This window comes from Lepidochelys kempii, chromosome 1 (assembly GCF_965140285.1).
Source record: "Lepidochelys kempii isolate rLepKem1 chromosome 1, rLepKem1.hap1, whole genome shotgun sequence".
NCBI classification, from domain to species: domain Eukaryota; kingdom Metazoa; phylum Chordata; order Testudines; family Cheloniidae; genus Lepidochelys; species Lepidochelys kempii.
Window position 1 is genome coordinate 98,118,845 of NC_136380.1, and position 24,204 is coordinate 98,143,048.

The 24,204-nt window shown below is 41.4% G+C and overlaps 1 protein-coding gene across 1 annotated transcript in view; it reads left to right on the top strand.

Annotated features, from left to right (window-relative positions):
• The window catches only part of HS6ST3 (heparan sulfate 6-O-sulfotransferase 3), a 538,088-nt gene that overhangs the window by 104,855 nt on the left and 409,029 nt on the right, over window positions 1-24,204 (top strand). Inside the window, 1 exon segment of the mRNA XM_073348045.2 lies at window positions 6,591-6,618. Coding sequence (XP_073204146.1) covers window positions 6,591-6,618 — 28 coding nt within the window.

Consider the following 24,204-nt stretch of genomic DNA (forward strand, 5'->3'; position numbering starts at 1 on the left):
CTTCAGTTATTCCCTCTCTGATACCCAGGGATTGATTCACAGCTCTTGATTTCCATTAGGCATTAAACCATATCTTAATAACACCATTTTACAGGAACTATCTAAAATTCATGGCAAGCTATGAGCATGTCAGTAGCTTGTTCGACCTTTCAGTCTATTGGTTGCACCAAGAATTTTTATCTGAGTACTAACAGTCATCACTACACATCTCAGAAGAAAGAAAATACTTCTATACCCTTACCTGGACAATTGGTTAGATAAGGAAAAGACTCCTTGTCAGGCATCAGAAGACATCCACTGCATTCTAGATCTGTTCTAATATCTGAGCTTAACTGCTGTTCATGGGCTAGACTTTCTAGCTAGCTGCTTCAAGTCTATGACTTGTCCAAGTCTATGACAGGTTCAAGAACATGTCTGCCTTAATAACCCACCTAGAGTCAAACTCAAGCACAGTGAGGACTTGTCTCACTCTATGACATATGGCTTTGAGCATCTTTGTAACGCCGCATACAAGACTACACCTTTGGTCCATGCAGGGCTGGTTAAGGTCTGTGTATTACACATAAACAGTGCATATCCTTTGTGTGTATCCCTGGTAGCCCTCTGCTCCCTGAAATGGTGAAGGGAGCCCAGGAGTCTCTGCCAAGCAATCCCCTTTACACTTCCTCTCCCTTCCAAAACTATAGCGATGGATATTTCCCGTTTAAGGTGGGAGTACACATGGATGGTCTGCAGCCTCAGTGCCAGTGAATAAGAATTGATTTTCTTTAAAGATGTATTAGTTAAATCCACTTTTTAAATTTAAATACAGGTTCTTTTTTTTTAAAAAAAACAAACCTATATAAAACTAAATTTGAAATTGACAACATAGCTGAGGCCTACACTTATTATAGTCTATTAACCTCATTTAAATTAAGCACAAAAATATGAATCAATACTTGCTACCAATTTTTAAAGAAAGGCAGACCACTGAATTGGTGAAAGTCACGGGCTAAGCACCCGTGTTTGTTGAAGTGCTAAACCAAGTTTTGGCAGCAATAGCCTCTTCTACAGGTATTAGAGAATATTTTCTTCATTTCAGTTTATTCAGCTTGTTCAGTTCAATGACTAGTTCATTCAAAATTTAAAAACCAACTGGGAGTTGAAAAAGCAGGAAAGCTTGTTTTCTTCTATTCTCTGAATAAAAACTAGGTGAGAGAGGAAGAGATTTCCTAGTTCTAAAATTTTGAAGGACATGGTCACTAATTACACATATTTCCTTTGTTTAATACATCACTTAGTTTAAAATGCAAAACTTTTTTTGATAAACTTTTTTCTTATATATCTAGCATGTAACTTATATAACTATTTAAGAGTAGTTTTATTTAATAAAAATTATGTGTTTTTCCATCCAAATACAGCTTGGCATAAATTGCAAGTAAAAATGAATCATCTCGTAAAAAGTTAAACTATGTAATTGCTTAAATAAGTGTGTGTAAATAGAGTGTATACTCTTGGTTAGCAAAAAGAAGTCCAAATTCAGTGTAAAAGTTATATTTGTTTGCAAATCAACATGTTTTAATGATTACCAACCAGTGAGAATCAGCCTTTCTTTAGGAAGATAACTTAAAAAAAAAAAAAGGGCAAAACAATTAAAATTGATAACTTAAGGTTTCCTGCATGCTGATTTAAAACATGATTTAAATGTGATTTAAATGGCTTGGATTTAAATCAGTTCACCATCCTCAGGGATTTTGGAACATGCAAAAGTGCCGGTGCCCTTCAACCTGCTCGCACTCAGGGCAGAGCTCAGGCCTTGAGACCTTCCTCCGTCTCATATCCAGATAGTGATGGACAGTACAACCACCATGTTTTATGTCAACAAACAGGGAGGTGCGAGGTTTTCCCCATTATGCTTAGAAGCAGTCACAATGTGGAATCAGTGCATCAGGCACTGAATCTCCTTCTCAGCAGTGTTTGGTCTAGAGAATAGCCTAGCAGACAAAATAATCAGGCACTTCTCTTAGAATCATAACTGGGAGATCAAAGATTTGGCTCTTCATGACATCTTCACAGATTTGGACCATCCTGGAATGGACCTATGTATCATATCCAACAAGGAACGTCAGGCCTTTTCAAGAGATGTTTCAAGCCCAGCCTCCCTTTTCAACATTTTTCTAAACTGATGGTCCCGTGGCTTTTATATCTGTATACCCATGAGTTTTACTGATCCAGTGTTCTGCACAAGGTCAGGCAGGACTCTGCCAAGCAATATTAATAACACCAGCTTGGCTCGGGCAATTCTGGTTCTTCCAGTGCTTGCTCATGTCCATTCTAGTTAGGTGCCCATGCACAGTCATTGGAAAATGTCTGGGGGAGGTGCACCAAACGGACTGGTGCAACATTTGCAAAGGGTTCCATCCCAGAACTAAAAAGGAATGGGACTTTCCTTTAAAATAGCTCCTCTTGGAGGTGAATCTGAGACCTCAGTCTGCCTCGGGAGGCAGAATCCGGTGCCGAGTCCTTCTGTGCCGAGTGCTCCATAAGAGAAGCGGCACTGAGGAAGGACTCTGCGCACAGAGACCCTCAGCACTGTCACTCCCCGGCACCGAAGCCGGTGGAGACTGCACAACACTGGTGTCACTCCCTGGTGCTGCTTGGACAGGGACTGACCCCCTACAATGAGGTCTGCCACCTTGGAAGCTGCTACTGGGGTGTGTCCTACAGAGGAGCAGTTGGCACCAAAGGTCCAGGAGCCGGCACCATCGACTTCTGCCCCGTGGGGGAGGGGGCTTTCAGTCCAGTGCTCTTAGACTCTCCAAGCCAGGTGGTGGGGGATGTGGACCTGCCATCCAACCCAAACACCTTCGAGACTGTGAAGGACTTAATCGCCATGATGGTTCCACAGTCCCTGGCCGCTCGAGAAAAAACCTCTGGTGCCACGGTGCATAGCACCGTCTCAAGGCAAGCCTGCAAAGTTGATGCGTTCACCTGCATCTCTGTGCAAGCACTGGCAAGAAGACCCTCATTCAGAGTTCTGGCACCAGTTGGAGTCCCAGTGCTGTTCCTAGTCTCTGCACCACTCCCTGTCATGGCACTGCTCCCACTGAGGCACCAGTCCCTGAAACGGCGGAGGTCCTGCTCCCAGCACTGCTTGTCATGGCACCACTTGACGTCTTGACACCGCTCCAGATCACAGCACCGCTCTCCAGCCTTGGGGCACTGCTCTCCAGTCCAGCTCCGTTCGGCACCGTCCTGGCCTTCACGGTCCCAGTCTTCGTCTTCAGACTCAGAGGTGGGGTCCCGGTACTCCAGATGGAGCCGACACAGGTCAGGCCACAGGAGGGAAGATGTGGGTGCAGGGCCATGGCCTGCACAATGACCAGGGCCAGCTCAGTGGCGGTTCTGGCCCCTTGGGCATACCACCAGGCCCAGGGCACCCCATCCAAGGGCTCCCAATCGTTGGTGTCCACACCGCAGGTACCGGCGGCATCAGGCAGTTGCCTTGCCCCACCCCTAGCAGTGCCGAAGTAACACTGGCTACCTTACCCTCCACTCCTCGGAGTTGACCATCACTACTGCAGTCGGTCCAGAAATTGAGGTAGGACGGGGGCGGTTCAAGAGGGCCATCAGGACCCTCTACTGCAATTGGTGTCCTCGTCGTCCGCCCCGATGAGGCAGTATTGGGGGGTCTTCCACCTTGGGGCCACCCCCCATACACAACTGCGCTCACCAGGACCTGCTGCGCAGGGTGGTGCACAACATAGGTCTGCAGGCCGAGGAAGTGGTACAGTCGGAGGACCCCATGGTGGACATCTTGGCCCTAGAAGGCCCATTGAGGGTGGCTCTACCCCTCATTAAAACCATCCAGGCCAACACAAGGACCCTATGGCAGACTCCAGCCTCCATCCCTCCCACAGCAAAGGGTGTGGAGAGGAGATACTTCATCCCATCTAAGGAATAAGAATACCTCTACACCCACCTGCAGCCATGCTTGTTGGTGGCGGCTGTGGCGAACGAATGAGAGAGGCAGGGGCCTACCCCCAAATCAAAGGAGTCCAAGTGGCTGGACCTTTTTGGATGCAAGGACTTCTCAACCAGGGAGATCCTGCAACTCAGGATCCTGCAACTCAGGATCCTGCAACTCAGGATCCTGCAACTCAGGATCCTGCAACTCAGGATCGCCAACCAGCAGGCAATCCTGAGCAGGTACAGCTTCAACTCCTGGAACTCCATGCTAAAATTCAGGGAGCTGGTACTTGTGCAGTCCAGGGAGGAGTTTAGGGCTATTGTTGAGGAGGGCAAGGCAGTAGCACGGACCTCATTACAGGCCCCACTGGACGCTGTGGACTTGGCGGCGCACACCTTGTCCTTTGCAATCGCTATGAGGCATAGCTCATGTCTCCAGGCCTCGGGGCTGCCATCCGAGGTGCAACAGACCCTGCAGGAACTGCCATTTGATGGGGCGGGCCTGTTTTCAGAGCAAACTGACTCCAGGCTGCGTAGCCTTAAAGACTCTAGGGCTACGCTGAAGTCGCTAGGGGTGCAAACCCCGGCCACTCAGCAGAAACACTTTAAACCTCAGCCCTCACAGCGCCCCTACCAACTACGCCCTAAATAGGACTTCTCTAAGAAGCGTGGTAGGAACTCAGGACCACACTAACCTTCGTCACCCAGACCTCCAGTCTCTTCACCTCATGGCCTGGAAGCTTCATTGTTAAATCCCATGGAGCTCATGTGCTTGGAGTCAGTTAACATGAGCAAGAACTCACAGAAGAAAAAACGGTTACTCACCTTCTTGTAACTGTTCTTCGAGATGTGTTGCTCATGTTCATTCCAGACCCACCCACCTTCCCCTCTGTCAGAGTAGCTGGCAAGAAGGAACTGAGGAGGTGCCAAATCGGCAGGGTCATATATTGAGGGCCATGGAGGTGCCACTCCAGGGGGCTCCACAGCTGACCTGACGGGTGCTGCTAGGGGAAAAGCTTTCCGATGACTGTGAATGCAGCATGTGTACACCTAACTGGAATGGACATGAGCAACACATGTTAGAACAACTGTTACAAGAAGCTGAGTCACCGTTTTTTCTGTGACATTCTGAATCTCTGTGTCAACCGAAGACATTGCCTCTGCTTCCAGACCTGCTTTTACAAAGTGAGGAGAAAATCCTTCATCTAGTCTCGGAGTCCCTTCATCTTCTGATGTTGGATGGATGTTGAAATTAAAGAAATTATGCTCCTCTCTTGTACAAAATATCTTGATAAGTAGTGGAAAAGATTCTACAAGAAAAATTTGTCCTGGCAAAATGGACAAAGTTCTATTCTTGGTGACTCTGCAAGGTGCTTCCATACTTACTTAACTTGGCTTGATACATCTGAATCTGCCCATTATCTTAGTCAGGGTTCTTTGTGCAGTCATCTCTGTGTACTGCCCTCAGATGGATGGATAGTTTTCTTCTCATTGGACTGTTTTTGAAAGGTCTCATCAAGATGTTTCCACTAGTAAAATAACTTATCTCTCCATGAGACCTCAGCCTAGTTCTTTTGGATCTAATGGGCCCACCCTTTGAGTGGATGGCAACATGCTCATTGGTACGCTTGTCTTCTCTGTGAGAAAGGTTGGAGAAAGCCAAGGTCTACTAGCAGACCTGCCCTTTATGATCTTCTTTCCTGACAAGGTACCACTTAGGATACATTGTGATGCTCTGTACCTCGGGGGAACACCAAGCATCCCCATATTCATTCTTGTAAAATGATTGTATGGTATCCAATGCAAAGTTTGTCATGTCGGATGTCTTCAGAAGGCTCATGATGCACTGAGCATTGTTGTTATAGTGATGTGTTAGTAATTGTTGTTACAGTAATGTTATAGGTTATAATGTCATGTATATAGTTATGAGGCTGAAAATGTGTCTTCATGGCTTAAAATAAGCCCAGGCAAAAACTCTCCAAGAGCGGAGAGGCAGGTCACACCTCATCAGGGCATGTATGGGACAAACCCAGCCCAGCCTCATGGGAACAAAGGATGCTGGCCTAGGCAGCAACAAAAGGATCTTTTGGATTCTCGAGTGAGTCACCCCCCTTCCTTTGGTTAGTTTGGGACTGTGATGAGGTAATGCTCACCTGACTCTGAAGGCGGGGGAGGGGGACCAGGGGCAAAGCCAAGAGGGAAGAAAGGACATGATAAAAAGGAGAGACATTTTGCCATGCTCTCTTTCTTCCACCTACACCTACAGACATCACCACCACCAAGCGACTGAAATGCTGGTCAAAGGGGAGAGCCTGACTGAAAAGTAACCAGTCAGCCTGTAGTGAGAGGCATCTAAGTTTTTAAGGAGATTGAAAGTAAGATCAGGTTAGAATGCGTTTTGCTTTTATTTCATTTGACCAAATCTGATTTGTTATGCTTTGACTTATAATCACTTAAAATCTATTTTTATAGTTAATAAATCGGTTTGTTTATTTTACCTGAAGCAGTGCATTTGGTTTGAAGCATGTCAGAGACTCCCCTTGGGAGAACAAGCCTGGTACATACCAATTTCTTTGTTAAATTGACAGACTCATATAAGCTTGCCGTGTCTACCGGGCCTAACTGGACACTGCAAGACGGAGGTTCCTAGGGTTGTATCTGGGACCAGAGGTATTGGCTAGTGTCATTGGGTTGCACAATCCAAGGAGCAGCTTACATGCCAGAGGCTATGTGTGCACAGCCCAGGAGTGGGGATTCTCACAGCAGAGCAGGGCAAGGCTGGTTCCTAGAGTCAGGGATTGGAGTGACCTAGCATATCACCAGTTCAGATAACACCAGAGGGGAATGTCACACACACCCAAAATTTTTATGGAAAGTTGTCAGACTTTTGTCTGAAGCAGCAGATTCATCTGCCTATATTTTTCCCTAAGCTAAATACTTCTGACACTGAGGCCATGCCATACATTAGATGTCAGAGATGCTTTTGGACTCTGTTTGCAGAGAACTAAATGTTTTTAGATCTTCACCTAGAATGTTTGTTCCTGTCACTGAGAGAGCAAAAGGGAAACCCATCTCATCTCAGATTCTCTAGATGGGTATTTGTTTGTGTGAGATGCTGTTTATGAAGTGGCCAAAATGGAATCTCTGACTTTCCTCAGAACTCATTCCACCAGAACACAAACAGACTCAGCAGTATCTTTGAAAAGTGTTTCCATAGTAGCTATATGGAAACCACTTGGGGAAACTGTTCAAATATTTGCAAAATATTATGCCATTTTTGAAGCTTCTGGGTCAGGTGCTGAGTTTGAAAATGCTAATTTACAGTCTATTTTCCTAAGACTCTGAGCTCCCACCTCCATTGCATTGGTCCACTGCTTGGGAGTAGTCATGAGAGGAAAATGTGTATGGATAGTCACTCAAAGGAGAGAGGAGAATTAGTTATCTGTACAGTAAAAGGAGTTCTTTGAGAGGAGTTGTCCACAAACATATTCCACAACCCACTCTTCACCCACTTCTACCTTGGAGTCTTGTATCATTGTGACTCTGTGGTGGAGAGAAAACTAAGTGTCAGTTGCCCTGCTCTGCCCATTTATGCTCTTGGTGCAGGCCCAGGGTACTTGTGTAGCTACAAGACTTCAGCCTCAAGTGTGGATTATGCGTATGGACAACATATCTCAAACTCAGTTACTGTACAGGTAAGTAACTTTCCTTTTTTTTTTTTTTTTTTTTTTTACAGACTAGAGACTCTTATTATAGAGCTTCTCCTACCCACCTTAATTACAGCCATGGTCTGGTGAATCCCAGCTGAACCAGCTCCTACCACTGTAAAGCACCGCCTTCATCCTATTGGGCATATTCTTTCCCAGGGATCCAGTAGCCAGTTTCTTCCTATCATTCCAGAAAGCATAAAAGGTCTCGATCACCCATCAGTTGACAGGGATGAAAAATAATGGATGACTGAGGAGGAACAGGCACCGTAATATCAAGAACAGGTTCGTTCATGTCCCAGGGACCTTTCATCCTCCTCCCTGGACAAGGCTATCTCTTCAGCTTGAGTACCAGCACTGTATGACTTTAAAATATTCCAGGACTTACTTGCCCACATTGCAGAGACTCAGTAAAGGAAAAAGTTTACAAGCTGCACACATCTTCTCCTGCTAGGTTAGTTTGCCTAGCAATGAGGGTGTCCTGGTTCCAGCCAAGACCTTGTGACAGACACCACCTACTCTGTATCCTATGTCCGAGAGAGCAGTAAAGAGATACCAGATGTCGCAAAAGGGGTTGGAGCAGCTTTATACACATCCAGCACCAGGCTCCCCTTCATTGTCTATGCTGTACATGAAAAGACCAGGCAGACACAGGTCACTCCTAAAGACAAGGACCCCCAAAATTAGACTTATTTGAGAGAAAGGCCTGTTCATCAACATCACTGCAGCTGTGAATTGCCAACTATCAAGCTATGAATAATCAATTACCAGCCCTTCTTTTTGAAATACAGCTCTCTCACTTGGGATAGGAGTATCTCTCTTTGTATCTAAGCTTCCACAGGACATTAGACTGGAGCTGAAAACAGTTGTCATGGAAGTTCAGCTAGTAGCTAAAACATTGTGATAAGCAGCCATGGATGCCTCAGTATAGTGCCTAGAACCACTGCTACTGCTGTGACCAGGTGCAGAGCTTCATGGTTGCAAGCCTCTGGAATTCCAAAAGAAGTCCAAAGAATGATCAAGGCCTTATCCTTTGAGGGAACAGAACTGTTCAGCAATTGTATGGATGACTCACTGCACTCCCTCAGTGATTCGAGGGCTACAGTCTGATCTTTGGGCACCTACATCTCAGTCCCAAACAGTAAACCCTTTAGGTAACATGGGTACACATGGCAGGAAACTGCTTTCACTTCTGGGAGTTGTAGTTTACCACCTCTGTCTGAGCAAGCTGGGGACTACAACTCCGAGAATGCCCAGCCCACTGCTGAATGATTCAGAGAGCTGAGCTGGAGCCTGAGGGCTGGGTGACAGCCACTCCATTTGGGTGAGTGTGTGCTGCAGAGCCCTGTGCAGATACAAAATTTGTATCCACATCCGTGCCCTGTGATCCTCGAAAATGGTCTGCAGATATCCGCATCCATATATATCTGCAGATATAAAGTGGATATCCATAGATTTGCAAGACTCTTGTCATGCTGCATGTAATTCCAGGCAATAGGTTTGATGTGAGGTTGGAGAGCCGCACTACAACAACTCGAGCTGATATCTTAGGATGCTGCCTTGTCCTGTCCACTGGGCTTGGTCTTCTGTATCAGACAGATGGTTGTGCTGGAAATCCTTTCTCATGGCTGGTATATCTAATTTCAGTCCTTACCGCTACCCACCCCGATTTCCCATCCTCTTTAGGGACCCTTCTCATGAAAGTCAGCTGAAGGAAGAAATGGCTTCCCTGCTTTGCCTGAGGGCCATAGAGGAGGTACTTCCGGAGTACAGGGAAAGAGGCTGCTTCTTCTGATTTTTCCTCGTAGTATAGAATAAAGAACAGGAGTACTTGTGGCACCTTAGAGACTAACAAATTTATTTGAGCTGTAGCTCATGAAAGCTTATGCTCAAATAAATTGGTTAGTCTCTAAGGTGCCACAAGTACTCCTTTTCTTTTTGCGAATACAGACTAACACGGCTGCTACTCTGAAACCAGAAAAAAGAATGACACAGTGTCTTATCAAGATTGTCAACCACAAATATTTGAACATTATGAGTTAGGTCCTCAAAAAATCTAGAAAGGCTTAAAAAATCTGGATATTTTAAAATATGGGTTCTTCAAGGTACATTTGGGTCTCATTTTAAAGCTTTTTCTCTCAACTGTCAGACTTAAAAACTTATTTTTAATGAAAGCTGATTTTTGTCATGTAATCAGAGGATTCAAGGAAGATGGAGAAAACACCAAATATTGCAAGACTTGTGATAAAATCATGAATTGGTAACACTGATAATGTACAGGATCTCTGATTATTTTGTAGTTGGTATGCAGTGGGGAGATAAACTGCCTGATTGCATTTTTGTCTGTTAATGGAAGACTAAGAAATCATTGCCTTGAAACAGGTGACATCTTTCTAATCAAAAACTGGAAATGGTATCTGATATTTCCACTCAGGTCTTGTGTTCCTGTGCTAGCAGTTTCTAAAAAAAAACAACAATGGATAGGCTGAAATCAATTTAAGATGACTTGGTCCTATTGAACTTCATAGGAATCTAATGAAGAGATTGGAAAAGGCACCAGTATTTAGATTGCAGTTGAGCTGATTAGGGCTAAAATGTATTTTACATACCAACACCTTAATGTAATAGAGCAAATTGCTATTGAGAGATTATACTTTTTTAGCATATATCATCCACACTGAAAGACCAATTCACAGCTGAAAAAGAAAATTCTGTTTATATTAAAAACATAAGTTTGCTGCTTTGCAACATTAACTAGTTATCCTGCAATGAAATTAATCTAAATACCAGAGAGATATTTTTCAACTGTGTACAGCAGGCTTTTCTGAATAAATATGATTCACAGCCTCAAGAGCTATGCTGCTGCTTATTTAATTAAGGAGGAGAGGTAGTGCTCCCTGTAGGTGCTCCACTACCTCTCCTCCTCCTCCTTCTTTTGTATCCTGATCAATAATTAAAACTTAAAATCAGCAGTTTCTTTCAATTACAAGTAACCTGACTTTGATCAAACCACAGTGAATGCAAAACTGAGCGACTTAAGTTAATAATGCATTGCCTTTACTTTATTATAATATCTGTACTTGTCTGACAACTTATATAGATGCCAACACATTAACTCAATATACTTTCTACCTGAAATCTCAGCTTAATTAGGACCATTTATCAAAATGACACCTGTTTTATATGGCCAAATCAAATTGATTACTGTTGTTCTGCTGGATCTCTGCAAGTGTAAGGAACAATATTTTTGGACGGAAAGGTGGATAAATATTTATCTCACATATCAAATGTACTGTTCCTATTAGAAGAAATACACACATTTAACTCCATATCTACAAGGAGGGACATGGTTTAGCTTTCATATCTATCTGTCTTAGGTGACCGCCATCACTGCAGCTGAGCATCTCACAATCTGCAATTATTTATCCTTGCAACACCACATATGAAAGGGAAATACTGCTATTCCTAATTTACAGGTAGTCTTTATGTGCCTTAGTTCCTTAAGTAATTTGCCCAAAGTCACACAGGAGATCTGTGATGGAGCAGCAAATTGAACCAAGGTCTCCCAAGTCCAAGAATAGTGCCCTTAACCTCTGGACCATCCTTTCTCCCTGAACATCTGACCCATTTGATGCTTTGTATAAAATGTCAAACTCAGTTTTTGTTGTGTTTTGAAGAGCATTAATCAAGAACAACAAACTATCTAAAATTAAACACAGCTAAGGTATACATTTGTAGAGTTATACAGGATCCTTTTCCAGACAATCAGAGAACAATGACTTAACTTAGTAACTGATATATTTATTTTAATTTATATTTTTGAAGTATTGTCCATGTCGATCCCCCTGTAGGCACACACTTAAAAAGAATCTTTTGAATAGCTTTGTCTGTTGGGCTACACTTTTGCCATGCATATCCTTATGACACCTGCACCACATAAAGGGTGGGCATAAAGGGCAGAGTGGCTACAACTCCCGTAGTTTCCTTGGCAATTCATAATCTTACAAAGAGGACTCTGAAAAAGTGGGGATGGAGGGCAGACCATGGGATCCACACGGACAACATAATCTCAGAAAACCACAGCTACTATAAAATAAATGACCATTCTTTCTTCTTGGAATATATGTCAATGTGGATTCCACTCTAGATGATTAGTAAGCAGTGCCGAAGCTGGGAGTGAGGAGGTCCTGATTTCTTCTAATTAAATAGTAATTGTAACACGACCCTACCAATTTGACATCCTATCTTGCAGCCAGTAAAGGATATTGTGTTTAGCAAAAAATCAGGGCTTTCCCCTCTTTAGTCAATCATTTTTTCTCGTTTATGGACTTCCTGCATATTAACAGGGAAGAGAAAATAGGTAAATGTGATTTAAAGGGTGTAAAAATTGGAAGGAGGCTTAAGGAGCAGGCCTGGTACCCAAAACTACTTTTAATTCGTTATTTTAAAACTGAGTAGATTTTAAATTGATGTCCCTTTAAGTGCCCTTTAGTGAAAGCATGGCTTGTTTGACCTCCATCACTTGAACTATTCTTGAGAAGCAGTGCTTCCAGGGGACAAGTATGCCTTGAAGACAACAAACCTGAAAGCCTGAGATATTTAAACAAGTAATCCCTGATGGATAAAGGCTACTGACGGAAAATAAATGAAGTAACAGTAAAGCTCATTGTTAAATTAAAAATGTTCAATTTCCTTTTAAAATGCTTTTTTTTTTTTTTTTACTGTTTTAATAGAAGTTTTCACAAATGGTGGTAGAAAAATTCAGTATTTGGTGGGGGTTAACGTATTTGTGTTCTTATTTTCATTTTTCCTCTTCCTTAAGTAATTACACTTTTCTTTATCAAGAATAGATTTCCTGTGAAATAAAAAATGTACCATTTTACATGTACGTAGTTTCTGTTTTAAATTGGCAGTTTTGTAGCTTGCCAGCATTTTTTTTTCAATTTAGAAGGGAAATAGTTTGCTGCTAATGTGGCTTTTCAATTGAAATTGAAAATATGGTTGTTTCCAGCCTATTTATTTTAATTATTTTTCTTCAGTTCATTTGCCTGCAGCAAAATATCACCTCCCCCTAACAAATGGTTGAGACAGACAACATGCAGGCTGCCTGACAGGTCTGTTCCATCACCATGTGCCATGGAATCTTCATCAAAACTATTCTTCTCTATTGACATATGCTCCTGCTTCAGCACATGAATTATCCTTTTGACACACCTTCAACACTGACGATAACTTATTCACTTACTCAATTTCTGTACTTTCAACAGCTGAGCACTGGTTCTCACATCCCATCCACACCTGCCCCAAATTCAATGTTAAAATGCCATCAGTGCCTGTCTTTAAGGGAACATTAAACATTTTTGAGCATCAGAATTAGTGACCAAGTATGCTAAGATGTTTTGCTGTACACATGAATACTAGGTTGCAGCTATGTTAAATCTACGTGAAAAGTGTAAGAAACTGCAGAATATTGGTATATTTGTCCTAAGCTCCTTCAAAGGTATGACTAGACTACTTATTCTGATGTGCAGAAGAGATTTTTTTTTGCAGAACTGGGATTTTGTTGAAAAGGCCCTTGAACGTCTCTGTAAAGTGCTGTTAAGTACGCTCTTAAATCAGAGAAAAAGAGGATATCACAAAAAGAACACAGAGCTGGACAGGCTGGATAATGGAGGTTATTATATTTAAAGTTATCTTAAACACATCAGTCTTAATGCAATTGAGAGGAGCAGGTTATAAATTTTATATGGCATGAGAAAATAAGGCACCTTTGTAATTTATTGACTAGTCAACTTGTGACTGTTGTTGGTGAAACAATTGATGTTGGGGATGGGAATAGAACAATCTGCCATTGAAAATATGCTAGATTTTGCACTAGATGTACTCCAGTTTACTGAAATGGTTGCATGACTGGAAGAGGGTTAGCAGAGGAAATATTGACTGAGCTCCAGACCATAGCTGTATATCTCAGTGGACTTGTGTGTTGGACTTAAATGGAGGTGTAGGGTGTGACTGAATATTTTACTGAAGGTTATTCACTCATTTCAAGTGAGTACTTCATTGCACTGCATGTCCCTATGCAAGTTACAGTCAGAGTGCTAGATTGTGACGTTAGAAGCTGTCCAGCGTGATATGCAGTGCACTGTGACTTGGGGAGTCCCCATTTCCCCCCTAATCCCCTTGTTGCTCTGGAAGGGGAGTAAACTGGGCAAAGTCTATATCCAGAAAAGCACACACTCCTTAATATGCCAGCACAGCTAGGCCACTGATGGATGATTTACTTGCAAAGAAAGAGCCATTACACATTAGTGTTACTGAAATCTTGGCTCAGAGTGACACGGGATTCTTTTCCAGAATCCAGATACAGCTGTGGATATTTGTTACTTTGTCTGTGGCTGTGGCTACTAGGACAGTATCGTCCCAGTTTTGCTTATCTCAAACACTGTTGATGCGCTACACTGACTGAGGAATGTTTTGACTAACTTTGATGTTTGTCAAGAATTAACCCAAGATGAGAGCAGACTGCTAAAAAGTGTTTGTTTTGGAAGACATACAGGATCTATAATATTATTTGTTGTCTGAAACATTAGATACGATGTAGTTCATGGACTTTCATTTATGACAACTTATTTGCATTTCAGACTCACCGACCTGGCCTTCCATTCCACCTGTTTAAAAATCCTAGATTGCGGTTGGGTGCTTTACATAGAGCACATAGATCTATCAATCTACTCTGCAAAATGAAGTGATTCATTTACTATACTACTGTAGTTTATCACAAAAAGAACTTTTCAGCTACCACTTTAAAGTGCCAACTCTCTGGACATGTCTACACTTACTGGGGATTGATGCTGCGGTGAAGACCCCCTAAATTGACCGCAGATCGCTCTCCCTTCGACTCGACTACTCCATCGGGGAGTGTGTGGGGAGCTGGTGAGTCCCAGGTCTTCATGCATGAGAACTGGCCTCTGGGGACCTGAAAGCAAGATGCCTCAGAATGATCCTTTCCCTCTCCAAGGTGACTCCCAGTTTGTAGAGTTTTACTGGAAAAACTTCCCCTAGCCAGGCTGAGTCAGCCATCTAGCTCCCCAACTCCCTGCCCCAGTATGGTGAAAGCGAGTGAGGGTGAGGAAGAGCGAGCAAGCAGGGGGCGGGGCCTCAGAGAAGGGGTGGGGCATGGGCAGGGTCTTGGAGAAGGGGCGGGGCAGAGGTGTTCTGTTTTGTGTGATTAGAAAGTTGGCAGCCCTACTGGGAAATCCTGGGACAGAAGCACCCTGATTCCTGCATGCAGAGGACATCTACCAGCAATGATCATCAGCCCCTCTGCAGTGACTGAAGAGTCCAGAGTCATCTCTGAACCTGAGGATCATTCAAAGGGTTTGTGAGTACACCTTCTTTTAGTTAGCTAGTCAGGGAAATTGTTGGGAGACCCTTTACTCACTGAACTGTGTTCTCAAGCCAGGGGGTCAGGGTTTAGGGATTTTATTACCTGTTGCCTATTAAGGAGGTACTTACCACCTTACATATTTGTGAGTTCTTTGGATTGTACTAAACCCAGCCTGCCACGTTACTAATAGCTGCACAGAAGATATTATGGTCACAGTCATCGAGGGCCCCAACAAAGTATATGTACCAACAGAACACTAATTTTATATTTGCTATATCAGGTTACATGACTGGGAACTTCACGGGTATTATCAGTGTGGGCATTGTTAACTCGAGAATAGTGTTTTACTCTGTTGTTATATTTATTTCCTGTTTGATATAATTACTGTGTTCAATATGTTGTACGTGTTTGAGTTATTTCTTGGGAGTCTCCAACTATTTGGCAACTAAGTGGGGGTTGCCCTGAATTTTCCTCCCAAGTTGCCCTAGTGAACTTACCAGGAAAGAGCGAGGGAGGTGGTGGCACCTCTAAATAAATCCATATGGGAAGGAAATAAAGCAGTTACACCCTGCTGAGTGGGTGGCAACGGGATCCAAAACAACCCAAGCCTATTCATCAAAACCTGTAAGCAGATTGGCATTAAAGGAGGTAAAGTGGAGAGGGGGAGCTACAATACTATCTATGAAGTGTTGTTTGTGTGTGTTTAGCAGCAGTTAGTGACCCCAACAAGGAACCAAGCCTGATTGTGCTAGGTGGTGTTTAAACAGATAGTAATTGTGTGCCTCATCCAAAGTGTTTAATATTTAGCATCAACCCAAGTATCCTTCCTTCCAAATGTAGGTGCTTCTTTTGGTTAATAACATGGCCTTATTGTCTTGAAAAAGCTTTGTATGCTAAGTTGTTGTTGATTTTTGTTTGTTTATTTCTATTATCCTAGCACCTAGAAGCCCAGTCATCATCCAGGACCCCACTGTACTAGGCACAGGACAAACTCAGAACAAAAAGACAGTCCCTTCCCCAAGGAGCTTATAATCTTAAATATAAGACATGAAACAACAGATCAATACAGATGGGGATGAAGAAGGAAACAAAGAGACAATATTGCCTAAATAGACTAGACAAACATAAGATGGGGCAAAGGGGAGAACACTGAGGCAGAACACACAATGTGATGGCAAACATCATGTTAGTGCCACATTTTATAGGGGGGTGGGGTGGATGGGGACTGTGGGGGGGGGAACAGGCCTGGGGAGAAGAGGGTAAAAGAAAGGTCTGGAGTGAAGCTGAGGTGAGAAGACAGTGAGGCAGTTAGAGGGAGGGTTAGAACAAATAGCCAATCAACACAGGGCAGAGAAAGTCAGAACATTTTACAGTTTTGCCTGGAATGTCTATAGGTCCTTGCTTTGAATGACTGCTCCTACTGTCTGGAGTCTCTTGATGGCTTCTTTGCAGTTTTTCCTGAAGGCCACATGATGGGTGGAGGAGAGGCCCCACCTGAATCCCAGTGCCCCCATAGTACCAGGGTTGGGTGTGTCTCCCCAGCACAGGCCTGGGTCCAGGGGGAAGGGTGGCCCCAGCTAGGCCCAATTTTACCCTCTTCCCTCCAGTGATTTCTTTTTAATATTGCAGCCTTATGCAATAGTACATTGCTTTTCTTCATCCTGAAAATTTTATTTCTTACTTGAAATTGCCTGAGTCCTTACAGAGTTTCACAAACAGGCAAAGAAGAAAGTTCATTCTTTGGTCTCAAACTCTATCAACCTAGCTGACAGAAGCTTTTCTTTTGTCATCTGGGGGCGCCACTTAAATGTCACTTTCTCCTGCAATTAAGTTTCTTTGTGCTTAGAACAATAGCCTTCAGTGTGAACAACATGAAGCTAAAAGAGTAAAAGGACATCTTTAAGAATCTTAATTAACCAAAATTAAACACTGACCTGGCAAAAACTAAATTAACAGGAATGGAAGAACATGCAATGTGCCTCCCTTCCTTTCTTTCTTGTATACTGAGATATCTCCCTTAGATTCTGTAGAACAGTGCACTATAATTGTTAGCATTTCTGTGATTGTTTCCTACACAGAGGCTAGATAGGGGCTAGATAGCGATGTCATGAATCTAATGCTGTACATTCTTCATATTTAGCTTTGTAAGATTAGTTTGCTGTTTGTGTAGAGAGGAGGGTTGCAATGGCAGTCACTTTATTTTTAAGTAGTTGAAAATCAAAATGATCTTATCACAACCAAAACATCCTTGTAATAGACAGCCTTGTGACAGATGTTTACTTCATCTCTTACATGAAAAGGGAACACTTAATCATAATCAATGATTATGTTTAATGTGGGATAACTTGTTTTTTACAGATCTAATTGGTTTAATAAAAGTTTAAAGTGCATTTATGCAATTGAAATGGATTAGAGTGACATACATTTGTTATGAAAGATGTGCACTGGGATTTTATGTAGGTTATAGCTGTATGGCATTATTAACAGTAAGATAATTACACACAGAAAAACCATGGCCTGTTCTTTAAGAACTAAATATTATTTCACTAGAAGAAATTGAATTAGAAGCTGATGAAAGCCTCCAGTTATTAATAGTTACATAATAAAAAGGTAGCAAGTAAGATAAGAATAAGATGTCTTCCTCTGTTACTGAAGCAATGCTAGTAGGGTCCTGATTCTTCACTGGGATCTTCTCATAGGGTGTCTCTTTCCATACAGGACAAAGACAACAAATACTATTTTTAAGAAAATGTTTAAAACAGCTGCCGTTTTTTAAAGGGCCCTTTGAAAATTGTCTTTGGAAAAAGATTTTTTTTTCCTTCTGGAATAAAGTTTTCCCTTGAAATGAAAAGTAAAGTTCAGATTAGTACTGAGACTTTACAAGATGCTTAAGAGCAAGGTAGTGTCAAGGTTCCTTCCCCACTCTGAACTCTAGGGTACAGATGTGGGGACCTGCATGAAAACCTCCTAAGCTTACTTTTACTAGCTTAGGTTAAAACTTCCCCAAGGTACAAATTAATTTTATCCTTTGTCCTTGGAATAACCACTGCCACCACCAAACTCTAACTGGGTTTACTGGGAAACGTAGTTTGGACACGTCTTTCCCCCCAAAATCCTCCCAACCCTTGCACCCCACTTCCTGGGAAAGGTTTGGTAAAAATCCTCACCAATTTGCATAGGTGACCACAGACCCAAACCCTTGGATCTGAGAACAATGAAAAAGCATTCAGTTTTCTTACAAGAAGACTTTTAATAGAAATAGAAGTAAATAGAAGTAAAGGAATCACCCCTGTAAAATCAGGATGGTAGATACCTTACAGGGTAATTAGATTCAAAACATAGAGAATCCCTCTAGGCAAAACCTTAAGTTACAAAAAAGACACACAGACAGAAATAGTTATTCTATTCAGCACAATTCTTTTCTCAACCATTTAAAGAAATTATAATCTAACACATACCTAGCTAGATTACTTACTAAAGTTCTAAGACTCCATTCCTGTTCTATCCCCGGCAAAAGCAGCATATAGACAGACCCAGACCCTTTGTTTCTCTCCCTCCTCCCAGCTTTTGAAAGTATCTTGTCTCCTCATTGGTCATTTTGGTCAGGTGCCAGCGAGGTTACCTTTAGCTTCTTAACCCTTTACAGGTGAGAGGATTTTTCCTCTGGCCAGGAGGGATTTTAAAGGGGTTTACCCTTCCCTTTATATTTATGACAGGTAGTAAAACTGTCCCTAAGGAGGAGAAGGTTCTACTAAAGTGTCCTATTGAGGATCAACTGATTTTCTGTTTGGAGAGCGTTACACTTCTATCCTATTAGATAGCATGATTAGTATCATTCTTTTTTTCAAGGGGGACACCTTTTTATCAGCAATATTTATCACAGATACATTATAGAATATGTATCAACTTAGTTACAGCCATATTCGATTATAAAACGTAAGAATTTGTTAATTTTAAAGTACACTAAATGGAAAAGTAAAATTGCTCATAATTTTATGGAACAAATACAACAAAAGTGTTTGATAAATTGTCTTTTTGAATCCCACTATTGCAGGATCTAGAGACCTAGATTCCAACACGTCAGTCTGACACAGTCTGACTTCAACCCTTTGTAGTAGACCTTGCCTCTGAAATGAGGTGGACTAAGTTTTCCTTTCATGTATATTGGCTTTCAACTATTAAACTCAAATTTTATGATTTTTTTTAAAATGAGCCAGTTTAAAAGTGGCTTCTGTGGTGATGTTTGATTCATTAAAGGAGAAGACCTTTGAGAGATAATGACTGCTTTTGCCTTTGAGGGGTATATTGTGGATTGTCCATGGTAAGAATACTTGTTTTATATTTCACACAGTCAAAGGACTGATGTATAGTAATATTTCATATTGAAAGTACCATGTGTACTCGTGTTCTTCTACATATTTCACCCTTTCCATGGAGAGCATTCTTTTCATAGGGGAGAAAACTTTTTTGTTTTATAATGCCGGCAAAATTTTGGCCATGATTGGTTGAAGCTAGTATTAGAACTGGATTACCAAGATTCCATTGTTTTGCAAAGAGGACTAAAATAGAAGTGGCAATGCAGACGAAAGTCTCCTTGGCATACAGGATGTGTGTACTATGTCCAGTAAAGATACCTAAAAAGACGGTTTATGTGGCTGTTATACAACAGCATATGCTTTAAAAAGATACTGTTTATAATGTTAATCTGAAAGTTTCTAGGTTTACATGATTTAATTTGAGTTTATAGAAATAACTGACTTAGTAACACTTGTGACTGTAGAACTAGATAGAGTAAATATGAAGATGTTATCACAATTTCTGAGAGCAAGATTGTTTTCCTGTGTTCTGCTCCTGACATTAGTATTTTTTTTTATGCATGAAATCAGTGCTTTGAAAAGCCACATGTTCTAATTTCTCTTGGAAGTGTAACAGGCAGGAGTGATCTGCATTGCAGGAATTCTCAGAGGAATGGGGTATATTGTAAAGACAAACTGAGATTTATGTTTTTCATTGTTTATCTTTGGCCTTGTTGGCTGCCTCTGTACTTTATACATCCCTTCCCTTTGTTAACATGTAATAGAATTACATGCAATAATATTATGTTTAGGACTCCTGTTTTACCAAGTACTTATTTGTTCAAGAGAAACTGCAATAAAAATTAAATCTTTTCGCCCGCTGGTTAATGTGTCAGTGCTTGGCCTTAAAAAAGACTCATTATTTTGAATGTGTTGAACTTTATTTTGAAGATGTCAAACAATATGGGAACATGCATTTTTTATTGTTGAGATAAGGTCTGAGCTCAAACAATTCAAATTGCGTATTATTCTCCTCTACTAAATGACGATTAAATATTTCATACTCTTGTTAGATTAATCTTTCTGGTAGACTTAAAATATCTGTGTATCTGGAACCAATTAATATTTTTGGAGGTTAGTATAAGAAAGGGAATGGTGCTTTATATGTTTTTTGTTGAGTTTTAATGAACAATGAATAAACCATAGTATTCAGCATAGGCTGCCATCTCTTTGTCTGAGGAAAAACTCACTGAAGTCCTTGAGTGGCTCTTAGCATCAAACCATCTGTAAATCCCTACTCACCGTCATGGTATCATAAAAGTAGTAATGTTCTGGCCAGAGGGGTGTGGAATGGAGGATGCTTCTCTATTGTGGCTGCTAAGAGAGATGCCTGGATCTCCTTTCCTCATCATCTTCCTGGAGCTTTGTGGAGCTCCTGGAAGGAAGGAGGCTTTCAGAGACTCATCAGGCAAAGCAAGCAGTGTGTTTTGATAGGCACAATCTGCCATTAGTAGGGTCAGGTGGCCAGGGATCCATATACAGAGCAGCAGACCTTGTGATGTGGAATCTCTGAGCTGTTTTTGCCACACCTTGGGGCAAGCAGAAGTTTGGCAAAATAAAGAACAGCTTTAGAGACAAGGAGACTAGGCTGGTATTGCAAAAATAAGCTCCCTTTATCTAAAACTGGGCAGCTGACACTGAGCATTATTAACACTCATAGAACTATAGGACAGGGACAAGAACAAATGCAAATGTCCATTGTTGTAACTTACGTTGATTTGCTATGTACTCAAGTTGCAAAACACAGCTTATTTTAGAAAGATAAATAAGCTTTTATAAGGATTGGCTTCTTCAGCAAGGAGCAGAGTTTTTCTCCAGACAGTGGGAAAACAGAGGAGTTGCAGAGCTCAGAAGGAGGAAGAATTTTGTATTCAAGTGCCTTTACGACTGCCAAACCAATAATGATTCATTCTAACCAGTGTGACAGTGCAGAATCATGCATCGCTTACAATGGCATTAGTCTCTAAATTCAAGAAACAGAATTGTTTTAGGTACAGGTAAGGCATTCACTCTATCATTTCTAGTGACACCATCATAGGACCCAGCACACCATCAGAAGCTCATTCACCTACACATCTACTAATGTGATATGTGCCAGCAATGCCCATCTGCCATGTACATTGGCCAAACCGGACAGTCTCTACATAAAAGGATAAATGGACACAAATCAGAGATCAGGAATGGTAACATATAAAAGCCAGTAGGAGAACACTCCAATCTCCCTGGACACTCAAATAACAGGTTTAAAAGTAGCCATCCTTAAATAAAAAACCTTCAAAAATTGGTTAGTCTCTAAGGTGCCACTAGTACTCCTTTTCTTTTTGCGAATACAGACTAACACGGCTGCTACTCTGAAACTAGATTTCAAAGAGAAATTGCTGAGCTACAATTCATTTGCGAACTTAACATCATCAATTTGGGCTTGAATAGGGACTGGGAGTGGTTGGCTCACTACAAAAGCAGTTTTCCCTCTCTTGGTATTGATACCTCCTCATCAATTATTGTGAATGGACCACATCCACCCTGACCTAATTGGCCTTCAACATTGGTTCTCTACTTGTAAAGTAACTCCTTTCTCTTCATGTGCCAATATATATTTATGGCTGTTTCTGTAATTTTCACTCTATACATTTGAAGAAATGGGTTTTTTTACCCATAAAAGCTTATGCCCAACTAAATCTGTTAGTCTTTAAGGTGCCACCAGACTCCTCGTTGTTTTTGTGGATAGAGACTAACACAGCTACCTCTGATATCAGGTATGTTGTTTCAGCAGTATATTTCTAGTGTGAGCCATAAGAGGAAGTGCCATATTTGTAATCTATATTGGTTAGAAAAGGAGAAAGGCTTCTGACTGATTAGCATGTTCCTGCAAAATTTTCCTCAGCCATCTGTTGAGAGTAGTGACTTGCTTTTGATATTTATGGACTGAATCTTGATGTAATTCTATACTTAAGAGTGGAAAGGTCTTCTTAGTTCACCAAATTCAACCCTCTGTACCATCTGTAAAGACACTTGGTAGACTGGATTTCTCGGGATTCTGGATAGAGCCTTTCGCTTGTAGGTCAGCCTAGGCCCTAGGCTGATAATGACAATCACTTAATAGAGCAACCAGGTATAGAGGAGGCCACAAAGTATGCAAATAGAGTGAGGGAGGATTCAAAGAGAAGATTGAATGGGAATGGAAAATAATCTGTTCCCTCTGTCCTGAAATGTAGTCTCTGTCTAGTTCAGGTGGGAGGCATATTGTGGGTGCAGGAAAGGAAAACTTGTCCTTGGCTTCACTAGTTGTAAACGTAAACACTGTACCTTACTGCAAGGTTCAAAATATATTGGGATGTTTGGCGTTAGGGCCCAACAAGTGTAATCTTCTCCAGGTTAATGCAGCGAGAGGTTTTCCCTTCTATGAGAAACTCACTAGCTATAGCCCCTCTATACCTGTTTTCTGAGCCCCTTCTGACAGCTCAGGCAGTCGTTGTGAAGTAAGGACAGATTTGGCAGCATTGTGTGTATATATTGTATTGAAGAGGGTGTGTGATGACCTCTGATGTCACATCTTTTAGGAGAAAAATATCACAGCAACTGTGTTTTGTGTCCTGTCATTACTAAGAGAAATCTGAGCTCATTAGCCATGACTGAAGCTTTTCAAGATCACTGAAGGGCTGGATCCAGTAAATTAAAATTTGGGTTTGGGGCATATTTCTGTTTCATTAAATCCAAAAAGTTCCCTCTCACTCTTCCAAATGTTAGCTTGACACTTATAGACATCCACTAAGAAAACAATACTTTTTTCAGTTCAACTCGGGTTAATTTTACAGATATTAGCGGAAAGTCTGCCTTTGAGAAGGGCCAATTTGTATAGCCAGGAAAGTTTTTTCCAGACTAGAAGATAAGGTCTTTGTTATGGAATATCAATGTTCATTAGAAGGAGTCTAGAATTTCTCATTAAGTTTCTGTTCATGTTCTTATACTGTGCCCTTCACCATTTTCTCTGAGCTTCTTCCAGAACTAAAATCAAACAAGTTGAGTAACAGCAGTCAAGTGAAATCTCTTCCTTTCATACCACCAAGAGGAAAAAGGTTGTGACTTTTTAAAAAATATAAAAAAGAAGATATTTTGTTGCTGTGTGGGAAGGCCAAAGCAAACAAGTGACTTCTGTACTTGTTAAAGGAAGTGGTGAGTCTTGTGGCTATTCTCAGTTCTTATGGGAGTGAAGGTGCATTTGGAATTATAATTTTCTTTTTAATAGGATGAATGAGTGAAATGATAGTCTGTTCTCTTCTTCTCAGTGCAGTACATAAGCAATAATGATGGTGTACATTAGTGATTCAAAACACACCTGGGCAGATATGCAGAGGCTTGAATTGGTTAGATTTAAGCATACTACTACAGCCTTATTAAATTCACTAAAATAATAGTTCTCTTTTAATAGTTAATAAAACACACTGCATGTGTCAAGTTAGTTTAATTGTTATTTTTAAGAGTCCTTCCCCCTTCTTTATCTGTTTCCTCCCTCTTTCTCTGCTCACGTGACCTCTAGCATCCTAAGCATGGCATCAAAGCAAACATGGATGAGGCTGTGGTCATCAATTTCAGCAGGTGATTTCAAATGAACATAAATAGTTTTTGTATTTTTATTTACATAAAATGAATGTTTACATCAGAAATTGATTTGACTGAGTGATTTGGTAGTGATGAAGCCTTTCTAGTGCGGGGTAGCTCTGTGTGTGTGTGTGGTGGTGTATAGATATGTGTACTAGGTCCTTACGGTCTTTTTACACAAAAATGACTTTATGCACATGAGTAGTCC